At 31.4% G+C, this 13,585-nt stretch overlaps 3 protein-coding genes across 5 annotated transcripts; 2 read left to right on the top strand and 1 right to left on the bottom strand.

Moving 5' to 3' along the window:
• Positions 1-2,930: 2,930 nt before the first annotated feature.
• Bm9772 (Uncharacterized protein) lies at positions 2,931-6,611 on the top strand (the record flags this gene model as incomplete). Of its 3 annotated transcripts, none has more annotated exons than XM_001894856.2 (5): positions 2,931-3,896; positions 4,159-4,398; positions 4,577-4,740; positions 4,899-5,050; positions 6,076-6,611. In XM_001894856.2, the coding sequence occupies 5 exons, from the start codon at positions 2,931-2,933 to the stop codon at positions 6,609-6,611; spliced, it is 2,058 nt and encodes a 685-aa protein (XP_001894891.2). The 3 variants fall into 3 exon arrangements, with proteins under 3 accessions (XP_001894891.2, XP_042936793.1, XP_042936794.1); XM_043080859.1 differs by having other exon boundaries at positions 2,931-3,900; positions 4,166-4,398; XM_043080860.1 differs by lacking the exons at positions 2,931-3,896; positions 4,159-4,398 and having other exon boundaries at positions 4,601-4,740.
• Positions 6,612-6,902: 291 nt separating this feature from the next.
• Positions 6,903-9,967, bottom strand: Bma-hsf-1 (HSF-type DNA-binding domain containing protein; the record flags this gene model as incomplete). The annotated part of the gene is made up of 5 exons (XM_001894855.2): positions 6,903-7,490; positions 7,846-7,999; positions 8,356-8,623; positions 9,113-9,221; positions 9,647-9,967. The coding sequence occupies 5 exons, from the start codon at positions 9,965-9,967 to the stop codon at positions 6,903-6,905; spliced, it is 1,440 nt and encodes a 479-aa protein (XP_001894890.2).
• Positions 9,968-10,430: 463 nt separating this feature from the next.
• Bm9773 (Uncharacterized protein) lies at positions 10,431-13,194 on the top strand (the record flags this gene model as incomplete). The annotated part of the gene is made up of 3 exons (XM_043080858.1): positions 10,431-10,469; positions 12,821-12,978; positions 13,035-13,194. The coding sequence occupies 3 exons, from the start codon at positions 10,431-10,433 to the stop codon at positions 13,192-13,194; spliced, it is 357 nt and encodes a 118-aa protein (XP_042936792.1).
• Between the last annotated feature and the right edge of the window lie 391 nt (positions 13,195-13,585).

The raw sequence follows: 13,585 nt of genomic DNA, 5'->3' as shown, positions 1-13,585 counted from the left end.
TATTTCAACACTTTTTACTTTAAGCTAATACAAATACTATTCGCTCAACTATTGCTTCCATCGTACTGAAAATTCATTTTTTTACATTATACTTAAGAAGAAAATAAAATAAAAATGTAACATTTATAAAAACTGAGAAAAAGTTGACATCACAATTATAACAACGTTTTTTCTACAATAACAGCTAATATAGTATTTACCTTGTTTAAAAAACTAATAATAAAAAAGAAGAAAGAAAGAAGAAAAAAAAGAAACTAAGATTTACCCAACAAACGGATAACACGGAAAGACGAGGATCACGCCAGTGATACTTACGTTAAGAAAGGGGCAATAGTAATAGTAGTAGTAGCAGCAGCGTGCGGCCGACGTGAAATCCTAACACTGAAAGGCTTGCAATTGGTTAGCTGCTTATCTAAATGGCATAGAGAATCATTAAAAAGGAAGGAGTGTGTGAGGATGAGTTGCATCATTTTCATATTTAAATCAATTCATCAATTTATTTAAGCTTTATTTAATTCAATTCCCTATGAATGTTTCAATTTGAAATACTAAAACTTTAGAATATATTATCATTCTGTGTTACTTTAATAATTCAAATTCATCCTAGTTTAAATTGATTTAATTTAAGTTCATCTTATTTCTCTTAACTTTTTTATTCAGTTTTATTCTTAATGAAATTTGAATTTAACCTAATTTCACCTAATGTAATTTTAATTCTAATTTTAATCATGTATAATAGATGTTGCTTATGATTAAAAATAAAAAACCTTAAAAATATAAATTAGATCATGAAGAAGTCAAGGAAAAAAGAAAAGAATGGTTACTAAGATTGATAAGAGAAGATAAACTTGAAAATATAATCATTTTTTTCTGAAAACAAGATGTGAAATTCGTTTAATTCTTCTCTTAACACATATCCCTTTGTTATTGTTAAATTGGCGAAAAATTTCGTGTTTGAAAATCACTGTTTCAATTTAAATGATTGACATTCAATTATATTATTAAATTGAAGATTAACTTCGTCAATTTTGATCACAGATTATACAACAATTTAAATAAATTCATGGAAATTTTATATAGAAATATGACTGGACACTTTAATATTCATTTTTTTTTTTTTTTTTTTTTTATTTCTTAAATAATACATTCAACCAATAAATTTAATATCTTCCTTTCATAAAAATGACCGTGTTTTTAAGTTTTCTTCAAATTAAAAAAAAAAAAAATGTCAATTAATTGCAATTATTGCTTTTTAATGTAATTATATCAAAATTGTCTTCCAGCAGTTTTTCAAGATTTCGTTTATTTAGATATAAAAATGTTATTATATACACCTCGAAAGTATAGCAAGTTTCATACCTCAAAAGAAGTGAAATAAGTTAAAGCATATTTATTTCGGCTATGAAACCAAAGATCAATGTATTATTTTATTCAAAGTAAATGTGAAAACATCTCTAATTTACGGGAAGAATAAGCGAAGAAAAAGTAGAAATTACTATGTATTTCTGCCTGCAATGCTAATAAGGAGAAAAATAATGATAAAGAGTGATGATAGCAATAGTTGTACTGATGATGATAAAAAATAATGATAATGATAATATTGATAATAATAATAGTAAGTGATAATAATAAATGTTGATGATAATGGATAATTGATATTGAAGTAAAAATCAATAGATATCATTGCTTTCATTATCAGAACTGCATGAGAGATCTTCTTCAACTCAACGCATATTTTCAATGAATGAACGTAAGCGTTTATTCGGAAAAGGATTATAAATGAAAATATTAGATGGGAATCAACGATGATATATGAACACAAACGAAAAAAGCTTTCCTACGTTCTTCTGTCCCTTTTCTAGCTACACCTTCCTCCTCTTCTATTCAAAATAAGCTTTAACTATCAGCTACATTAGGTCTTCAGAATTATCACAGCATATTCTGCTTTTATCTCTGTGCTGTCTGTCTCTTTGCATTTTCCATAAATTTTAAGGATGCTATACAATTTAGGCAGATTTTCTCTGCATAAAGTCATGGATACACTGTAACAATCAATAAGAGAAAGTGGGGATGCTTCTATACATTATGCATTGAAAGATATGGAAAAGTAAATGTGAACCAGAAATATTCTTCCATTATGCAAATTCATAGTTACCATTCCTGAATAATTCTGAATTCAATGCTTTATTAGATTTTGGAAATGTAATATATCACGATATCACATTGTAGAGAATAATAGAAATATTAAATGCTTCAATAATAATGTTGCAAAGTAAACTTGAAAATTATTAAAATTTTACCATTAATTATTTTTACTGACAGGAAATGTTTGCGTATGTGTCAGATTTACGGTACACTTATTAAGAGTTAGTTCAATGAATTAACAAGAAATGACTTTATTTATTGAATAAAATACTTTTGAACAATCTTGTTTACTAATTCACCAAATTTCTATTTCTTCTGATAAACAAAAAGCAAGTGAAAAAAGAAGATAAATTTCTCTTTTCATGGTCAACCATTATCGTCGTATCAATTTTAATTAACGTTTCTAAAACACTGAAAAATCAATAAAACGATTACTGTAATGTAATATGTAAAATGTAGATATTTATTTCGATTGATAATATCTACCATTACTGCAAATAATTTAACAGATATTATTTAAATATTATTTTATCACACATTATTATTATATAAAATAAATACCGATATAATCGGTATAGTGCTACAATGTTAAAAATTGAACTAGTTTGGATTGTCGGATTGGTCTGTCTAAGAGGTCATCATTGCATAAAAATAATTTCAAGAGCGAGGAGGAAGAAGAAGAAGAGGAAGAAAAAGAGTAAACGTTGGGAGATACATAAATTGGCAGATTTATTTAGTTCTTTTTGCTTCGATACTGCTAGTTGTGCCACCTTAACAGAGGCGTAATGTCAGCAGTTCCTGAGGTAAAAGTAGAAACACCTGAAGCCATTTGTACTGCTATTACTACTGATACTAGCGATACTATTACTACTACCACTACTGCTAGTACCGCTACTACCGCTACCACGACTAGCACTACTACTATTGCTACTACTCCTACTACTACTGTTACTACAATAACTCCTATTGATATGAAAGAAGAAAAGAAAGATAGTACTGAGAATCTGATTCCTTCATGCAAAAAATTAGAGGATCAAGAAAGTGAAGAATTGCATTCAGATTTTGCTGTGAATTCTGCAACAATTCCTACTGCTAAGGAATCGTCATTGCAAATAACCAAAGAAAAAGCAGATTTAGTGCACTCTTCTAATAGTGGTATAGCTGAAGATGGTGCTATTACAGATAATAAAAATATTGATAAATCTAAAGTTACTCCTATGTTAATTTTGGAAACTGAAAATAACACTGCTGGTATTACAACTAATGAAGTTACTGATTTACAAAAATTTGCTAATAATTTTGACCAAAATAAAGTAGATCCTAGCATGTCTAATTTAGCTGAGCACAACCTTACGACTAACTCTGGTCAAATTTTAAAATCTGAAGTTGCAATGTCTGCTGGTGAAGTGCCTTCTAAAGGTCGAGCTAATGACGTTGCAACTACTGTAGAACAGCCTTTACCATCTGATGATGAAAAAGAAAACGATTTCAAAGATAAAAGATTCGGAGGGATAGGTGACGGTACAGAAAAGGATAACAATGATTCTGAAGAAGATTATAAAACAAAAGAGGATTCTACTTCTATAGATGATAGACAAGCAAGTAGTGATGAAACAGATCACTTTGTCGATGCCAAATCATCATCTCAGGTTGATGGTGGTTCAGGAGATGATACTGTTGAAATTAGCGACGAAACAAAGGAACAAATGGAGGAAATTCAGGATGAAGAAGGATATGAATACGAGGAAGAGGTTGGTTGTCTCTATTTCAGCCTCTTATAACGGATATGTCATGCTATAAAACACTATTAGGTCATTTAGGAGTTGTCTTTTGACAAATATTATCCTTTTAATTTTGTTTCCAATATTTTAAAATCATCAACAATTAACGGATGTTTTAGCTAATTAACTGTATTATAATTTCGCATAGTACCATTCTTTTTTTCTTTATTTATTTATTTATTTTTTTGCCTAAAATATCTGTACACCTAAAAATGTTCAGTAAATCATTTAGGAGCAAGAAGAAGAAGAACCAGATGATGATGAAGTTGAGGGTAATCCAGCATTCATTCCAAAATCTGGACGCTATTATATGCATGATTCAAGAAATACTGATGAAGAGCGTACCCCAGAACCGTCATCACATTCTCGGGCAGATGGAAAGTGGAAGCATGATCGTTTTGATGAGCGTTCACAAAGACCGAAAACTAAGCGAGAATTAATGAATAGATATGGTTATGATATACGTAATGAGGTAGATTCGATATGTTTTAGTGGTACAAATGAGATACACAGATAACTTTGAGAATTCCTTTGCTTTTCGACCAGCATTTCCGGAAGAAATCGAAAGTGTTTAATTTGCAAACTTTTCACTACTTCATTACTTATGTTATATTTAAAAGCAAAAAAAAAAATAAACTTTATACAATCAGGGTAAAAATACTGGTGGTGGCAGCATGAATGCTTCGACAGCACATACTAATCAAACTCGAGGTGCATCTAGAGGTGGCAATAGTGGTGGTAATAGCTATGGAAATCGAGGTAGACTTTCAAATCGAGCACTACCACACCATTCACAACACCAATCATATGATAAGTAAGTAAATTCAGGTTCAGTATTGTAATACTAAATTAAGTTACAAGAATCGAGATTTGATCATTAACACATCGGTGGTTTTTGAATATTTCCGGATTTTTCTGGATGTTTAATGTTATTTTTAGGTTTATTTTTAATAAATATATTGCTAATTACAGACGTGATCATAGGAGACCAGTACAGAATAGTGGAGCAGGAAGGCCAGCGAATCGAGGTGGTCGTAAAGGTGAACATCATCTTACTACAATTCATCAACGAGACCAACGTGGAACTAGAGTTTTCAAGAACTCACCTACGAGCGGCCAGAAAGGTAATGCTGTCATCCTTTCTTTGAATCTGAGTCCGAAAAAGATTTTCGAACCTCATAATCTACATGATACCGGCGAGTTAAGATCCACATCTACTCTGGATGTTCACATATCTTTGTATAATTAATTGACCATCACTCCTAACAACTCAGGACTTGAGAATGTATTATGCAAAAGATCTTAAATTCTTTACTATGCAAAAAAATTCAACGTCCGCTGCACCCATGAAGTGTAAGATGAAGTTTTCAAGTTTTATGTCTTTCAAAATTCATACAGCGAGAGTATTTTCCATTTACTGAGATCCACTTTACTTTTTTCTCAGTGTCCTTTTTCCCCATTAAACTTCCTTGCCCGCTAAACGTTTCATTGCCATAGAAGTACTGATCAGTTGAAATAATCATAATTTATACCAGCACAAATACACGCTTCATTTGAAACATGAGAAAAAAAAATCAACACAACAGTCAAGTAGACTTAATTAGAAGAAACGCATAGAAAACAACTTTTTAACAAAATTAAACTCTAGAAAAAAAAAAAAATTAACTTCACCGAACACAAAAAATTATAATATATTTTCAGGAATACATGCATATCCCGCAAAGTAAATTATTTCATTATAATATCTTATAAACCTGATATATATATAACAAAGTAGAAAGAGAATTTCAAGCTTCTTGGGCACGTAAAAAGTTAGGTTGAGTTGCCGTTCAGCCCACGTGCATTCACTGTCAAATATCATATGCAGTTATTGACAGTTGAATAAGACGTTGCCGAAGCTGAAAGAACGCGTAACTCGGCTGGACGGCAAAATAACCAAGAATAATTAATCACTATGCAAAATAACATCTGGAAAAAGTATCAGTTTACTGTATTTACAAAAGTCGGAGGCTCAGAATATGAACCCAATTAAAATATGGACGTTGTAAAACTTAAAGAGTAGAAACAAAACAAACTTATGCTGTACACAATGCACAATATTTCTCTTAAAAAGATAATAAGAAAACACAAAAAGTCAATTCAGTTGCAGGTGCTATAAATCGTATAGATAATCATCGATCATATGACCGAAATGAGGAATATTTGCGTGACAATCGGCAAAATGGCGGAGGTCACAGAGGACGAAGTGGTACTGGAGCTAACACAGGTGATGTGTCAACCACGCATGGTAAAGGTAGTGGGGCACATACTGGTGGAAAGCGCTATTCAACCCAACGTTTAGCTACAAATTATGCACCGAATATACAGCAACTACCCCCACCACAGCCACCACCACCACTTCAGCCAACACCAACAACGGGTCCTATACCAATTCCGCCACCTGACTGGCGTCCGCCAGCTTACCAGGGTCCACCACCACCAGCAACCGTGCCACCACCACCCGCTGTGGCACCTCCACCACCACCTATTGCGATACCAGCACCAGTACCCAATTTCCGCCCCAGTGATATCGTTTATTTTGATCCACAACCCCAACAACTGTATCGCAGTCCAATCCCGATCCCACCACGAACCAAGAAGCGGCTTGAAATCGTACCACCTTATCAGGCCAAGAATTCAAATTAAATTTTACACTTATATGTTATGAAACTTCTTTCCTAAAATTTGAAAATATAAGAGAAATTAGTCACATCAAGTTTCATTCTCCAAGAATTTGCATATTCCAAATTTTTATTCAAAATATTTTTTGCCTCAAATAAATTTTTGTTGCCTAATATCATTATTGTACAGAATATAATGTCACCAGTAATACTGATTGATTTTTGTTATTTCCTAAACACTCTGATAACGATTACTACTAATGAATAAAGAAATTCGGAGAATATTAAAAATCTAACTTCCTAGTAATTGGTTCTTTTACACATTGCTATGTGAAGGGCTTGCCAGTGGTGTCAGTAAATCGGGAGTGGTCGGTACTTCATTCAATGCTAACATTGGATCACCACCTTCCAGCATAAGAGGTTGCCGTTCAAATGATTCATCATCTTCTATTTCATCGGTCAGCATAGTATCCCAGCAGTTTCCAAGAAGGTCACGACAGTTGTCAATAGTCTGCTCCTGTCCAGTCAAATACTCAGCTAATTCCTCGGATATTTGTCTATCCAAAGACGGAGACAACGAGATCGGGTTGAGTGACATAGAAGGCTTAGTAGGAGCCTGAGATGTAGCTGAAGTAGCAGGCTGGAAATGTGCAGCAGTTAACATAGGAACCACCGCTGCCGGTGCAGTCGGTCCTACAACAGCACCATTTTCCGGTTCGTCGGTAACATCCGCAATAATTGGACCCTGATTCGAGTGTGAGTTAAATACATTTAAATTTTGCTTCGTTTGACCGTTTGTATTATCGGAGATTTCACGATGCAATCGATCAATAATTTCAGCAAGATTACTTGGCTGTCCAAGTTGCGTAGAAGTACTAGCCATTCGTGCACGTTTGACACCAATCTGCAATTACCTCAGTAGAATTTCTTGAAAAATGCTCAAAAAACTCGTTTTAACTACAGAAAACTTCATTTTGTAATTTCAAAGATGTTACTTCATTTACTCCAAAACTTCATTTACTCCAGAAGTTTTGCCGACTTTTGTTAACTACAATGTTGAGTAAGGCTGTTTGCAAGATTCAGATTTGTTTTTCTTTGTTGAAGATAGTAAACCAGTAAAGTGAAGTGTACTAAAGTGTATGTAAGCCTGTCCCATCTCCGAGATAATCGAGAAAAAGTACCCTAAATTACTGATACAGTTACTATTTTTCACCTCCATTAAATAGTTAAACATTTAATGAAGAAAGAATAAAAAATACTTCATCAATTGCCAGTAAGTTCCTTTTTCCAAGGCGTTTTTGTGAGGGCTGTACGAGTGCTACTAGAAACTGGACCAATTTATTGACAACATGCTGTTGCTTAACATGCTGATTTCGAAGATGTGATACTTGTTGCCACATTGCTTCATTTTCCCTGGAAAACGTATTTTCAATACCTGTAACATTTTTGTTTTTATATCAGTGGCTATATAGCCATGCAAGAGAAATCAAAGACTATTCCATAGTTCTGATCTAAAGATATTTTATAATTTCAAATGTTATTTCCAAAACTGATTCCAGAAATTGCTGAAAAAGTAAAATTATCCATCTTCCAACTGAATCTTCTTACATATGCAAACGAAACCAAAAAAACAAATTACATTGTGATTTGTTAAAGGACCCGAAGTCAAAAAAAAAGGCAGACTTATAGTCTTTCCAGATTCTACTATGTTTCAGTTACTTTATATGAGCGCTGATGATAAGTTCACATCGTTTATGCTTAAAACATACTTTACAAGATGTGCCATTTTGTTTTCCATCGTTCGTTGCTTTTCACGCAACTGTCGTATCTCATCCACAAGGACACTTATTTCTTTTGGAGGCATAGCCACTGAGTTATTCTCATTGTTTCGATTACCCGGAGTTTTACGTTTAATGTTAACTAACAACTCAGGATGATGCTGGATAAAATTCGGATGGGAAAACTCCAAATGATCCTGATCACTTTCAGATCGTGCCAAACTTGACTTCTCAATTGGCGTCATTTTCCGGAAACCATCTGGAAGTACACGGTTTTTCATCAACAGTAAAACAAGAATCAACAATAGCTAGAAAAATTGATGCTAAAATAACGATACACATTATAAAAATGTGAAAGAACATATATTTGTATGCCTCAAGACAGCATCCGAGTAGTGAAAAAAAATTTTTCACAACCAAAGGAAGATATTTTTAAGAAAATTCACAAACTTACAAGTACTTCCAAAAAAACACTATACAAGAGTAGATGTCTCATATAGGTTCACAATTTGTATTACAACTTTTTCACGAATTATCATTTGTTCAATGACCAGTATCAAGCTGTTTCATTTATACATAACGCTTATATTGCCGAGATGCCGATTTGAAGAGACTCCTGCGTGTTACTGTATAAATCAGATTTGCTCGTTTTGAAAACATCGATTACCCGACAACTAACTCATCAATTCTCTCGGCTGAGAATCATGAGAAATCAATTAACGTTTGAAATATCACAAAAAATGCTTACACATGTTTAGTTGGCGTATGAGACTATTCAAATTGTTGTGCTTGAAAAACTGCGGCAAGACTACTCGGCAAAACAGATGTGGATCCAGAACATGAAAACTGTATCCACTCTAAAAAAAGAAAAGAAAAAAAAAAAAAAAAAACTATGCTTAAAAAAACTGAATTTAGAGCACTTTTGAACTCGCTCATCCCTACTTGTAAAGAAGCAAAATCATTTCGTTCGTCAGAAGATCAAACATCATTATAAAAATGATGTTATAAAAATATTCTCATAAAATCATCATAAAAATGATGTTTTAGATTCTTTCAGAATTCCAATATGTCTACTATACTGAACATACTTAACCAGAAAGAATATGAAGTTTTCCGGTCTTAAAAGTGAAACATAATCCTACACCCACTCGTTTGGCTAGAACTACATTGACGGAATGCCAGATTTAGTTTCAATCTAGTCCAGATTAATTCTATAATTAATTAATAATATATTTATTACATAATTTTAATAATAAAATTAGTAAAAGCATAAAAATCAAACCTTGTCCCAGCATATTATGTTTTGAAATTCCGGATCTTCTAGGATATTCCACATTTTCACGAGAAACATCGGCACTTTTTCCTCATCTCGATACTGTTGTAATAAATGCATGGGAAGGGTTGTCGTTGGTGGACACTCTTGCCGAGGTAATTCAGTACATTCCTGACGATGTACTTCTGCTAATAATTTAGGTGAACGCATGAGAATAGTTCCGACTGAAGGTGATGGTGACTCAACAGGTAGATGATCTCTAATAAAAATTGTATCTGATTGCGTACCATCATGTTCGATTTCCTTTTTCTCCATTCTTTTTTCTTTCATGTATAAAATAACGTCTAAAATTAATTTCACAATTTGTATAAGAAAGATACAAAATGAGTCAAAAAAATGTCTCCAGACAAAAGATAGAGCTATTTTTGACAACACAAAAATTTGATATAAATCATAGCATCTAATCAAGAAAAAAAAAAAACAGCGACATACATCATGAAAGAAAAATGTAACATGTAAGACAAATATGTAATGTAAACATAGAGGAAAACTTGCAAAAGATAAATGTCCCAGTAATTTATCATGATCACTGATATCTTGATCACCTCACATTCATCATATAATAATCCATACAGTTAACAAATAGACTATCAAATACCATAAAAGTTATTGATCTTATCTATAACTAAATTAATGATATACGTCCTGAACTATTTGTGAAAAAACCTTTCCCATGAATAAAAGAAAAGAAAAGAAAAAAAAAAAAACCACCCATTTGGGCAAATCATTCACAATGAATGGTAGTAGACATACTTCGCTCATAGTCATAAATGTAAGAGGTAGCGTCACGATATATATATATATGTGTTCGATAAATGAAGTGCTAACATACATTAATCAATTCCTCATTACTTCCTAAATGACTGAGTGTTAAAGGACAAAAGGAACGAGTGAGTTACCCGTACAGTAGGATAAAATGCCCAACTCATCTCAAACGCTATATTGCGAAATTACACCCAGCTGACAGGAACAAATCACTTATTTCTGCAAAATGTTTAACAGGTTGTTAGACGGTTTGAGAAATAGTATTGTCATTATCTCATAAGATAAATGTCTCCACATTGTGCTATTTTGACAATATCATTTGCAATTTTTTCATCCCATATTTGTTAGCGACTTATTCCACAAACTTTTAACTTTTTATCTTTTACCTTTCATCATATCCTGTAATACATTATACATATATAGTACCGATTATCAAAGCTAATAGAAAACATTACACTAAAAATTTAATCAGCAAATAGCAATGAAATGTCAAAAAAAAAAAAGAAAGAGACCGGATCTAGTTAAAAATTTGAACTAGAAGAATTATAAAATGTTATCATTTTTGATTTGATCTCTTTTTTAAAATTCTTTTTGTCATTTCTTACATCTGGATTAATAGATAAACGAAGATATTAAATATTGAGAAAAATCAATTTCCTCCTATCAATTTCTTTTTTTTTTTTTCGGCAGCAAAATTGCTTGAAATTTTATTATTATGGTAATTTTATCCACACATCATTCATTGTAAATAATTGTTAGTAATTTTTGATCTTATTCAATGCTTTACACTTATCATAATTTTCTTTCTTCCTCCTTGAAAACGTTAAAAATTTCTCAGTCTCAAAATTTTTTTTTTTTTTTAATTTTAATGTCCTCAACTGTTTATATATATATTAAAGGATGGAAAAAACAAGAAGACAAATACTTCCAAATGGTCGAAGGCAAAAAAAGGTATTTGAACTTAATAAGCCATCAGAACCTAATTACATATATGATTGCCTCAAATTAGTAATCCAACGTCTTCAAAAAGGTGAAAGAAAAGAGCAACCAACTCAAATACCTTTAATCCAACGGTTAATTTACCTGTAATAAAGATTACTTTGATCCAAAAAATAATTTTCAGCAACAAATAATCATTATTCAGAATATCATTAATAAAACAGGTCTGATAATTGCCACCGATAATATAAAACCAAATTAAATAATAACAATAAAAATATAATAATTAATTATAATTAATAATAATAAGTGGTAAATAAAATGAAATGATAAGTAATAAATAATATAATAATAATTAATATATAAAATAATAAGAAATAACAATTGATATAAAATAATGAGAGATACATAACAATAAATAATAACAAAAAATAATAAGTGATAATAGATGATATAATAATATATTACAGTAAATTAAAATAATAATTAATGTCAATAATATAATAATAAATAGGTTAGATGATAATAAATAGTGGGAAATAAAAAAAATTAATGATAAATGAATATTAATAATAATAATTAACAACATGTAGTAATAAATAATAAACAACAATAATGAAAAAACAAATAGTAATGAATAATAGTAAATAATAAAAATAATGAATAAAAAATAATATTAAATAATGACACATAAAAAATAACAAATAATAGCAATAACTAATAATAAATAATGATACAATAATAATTGATAATAAGTAATAATAAACAACAATAAATAAATAATATAATAAGATGTACTAACAAACAATATGATATAAAAATAATAATTTATAAGTTGTAATAAATAATGCAATGATAGATGACAAATAAGTAAAAATAAATATCAAGTCTTATTGACCTTTTAACTATAGCTATTATTTATATTATCAATTACTTCAAATTATTATTGGACATCGGACAACAATCAATCCAAAGCATTCATTGTCTTCTTCCTCCTTTCTCTTCCTTGCTTGCGACATGAGATCATTCCATCGAGGAGGAGGAGGTCACTGGTAGACTGAACAAACTTTCATTGATTAATATACTAATGACTTACCTATCTTTTATAATGATAACAGTATTAATGGTTTAGTCTCTTTTATAGGTATAGATTTTGTGCTTCTGATTTTCGGTGTGATTTTTATTGCGATTAAATTGTGACATCACTAGAATATTTTTCAGCCACAAGGTCACATCTACCAACTTTGCAGATTTGAAAATTCGCCTGCGTGAAGAGTTGGTGTACCTCCAGGTGTTGGGGAATTACTTGTAAAATGCAGCACACCTGGTATGTTTATTTCAATGTCAAATTTGCTTACAGTAACATCCAGCTTACTTACTGAGCTATTCAATTATAATGATCGAGATATTTTGCTTTAGATTGACGAGCTGAGAGAAAAATTGGAAAGAAGCGAGTATGGAGCTCACAGCGAAGGAGCAACACAATTCCCAAAAGCTGACTTGAAGTGGCGTCCAAAGTTATCCGCCATCTCGAGAACAAGTCGAAATGTTCTGCGAGTTCTTGAAGCACGACAGAGGTTTGGAGCGGGAATTCGAGAATCAGAATCAAACTGTGTTCCAAACTCCTTGAAAGCGAGCAAGAAAAAATGGAAGAAATACCAGCGGAGGAACTAGAACCGGCATTGGTTCACGGAGATGACGGAATGGCAATTCATAGTGATGTGATACCAGGAGCACCTGCGATTATTCCTGAACGCATGGTAGTGGAGACAGGTCAAGAAAACGTGTTGTAAGTTTTATTTTCAGTCACATAAATAGGACAAAGTATGCAAATGGTTAATCCATTAAGTATATATCTGTAAACAAAACTAATTATAATACATGTTTTTGATCAAAATTTATGCATACCGTGCTTTTGAATCATCTTATAACACGGCTAAGTCACTGATAGTTTTTTCTTTTTTGAATAACTAGTTGGAAAGTATTGGAAGCATGATATCGATCTCATAGGAGATTTAATTTAGTTGCAAATACAATTTGTTTATTCAAATTTAAACGAACTAAAATACCGGACTGTATCAATAAAAAGAACTTTCAATTTAAAAACTGTTAAAAGAATCAAGCTTTGATTATCGATAAAAGCAATCTTTAAAAGAAATTTATTTTGTCTTTAATGGCAGGAAT

Source organism: Brugia malayi (genome assembly GCF_000002995.4).
Source record: "Brugia malayi strain FR3 genome assembly, contig: Bm_v4_Chr3_scaffold_001, whole genome shotgun sequence".
Taxonomy (NCBI): domain Eukaryota; kingdom Metazoa; phylum Nematoda; class Chromadorea; order Rhabditida; family Onchocercidae; genus Brugia; species Brugia malayi.
The sequence above is the reverse complement of the archived record's forward strand: the minus strand, read 5'-3'. Positions and strand labels throughout refer to the sequence as shown.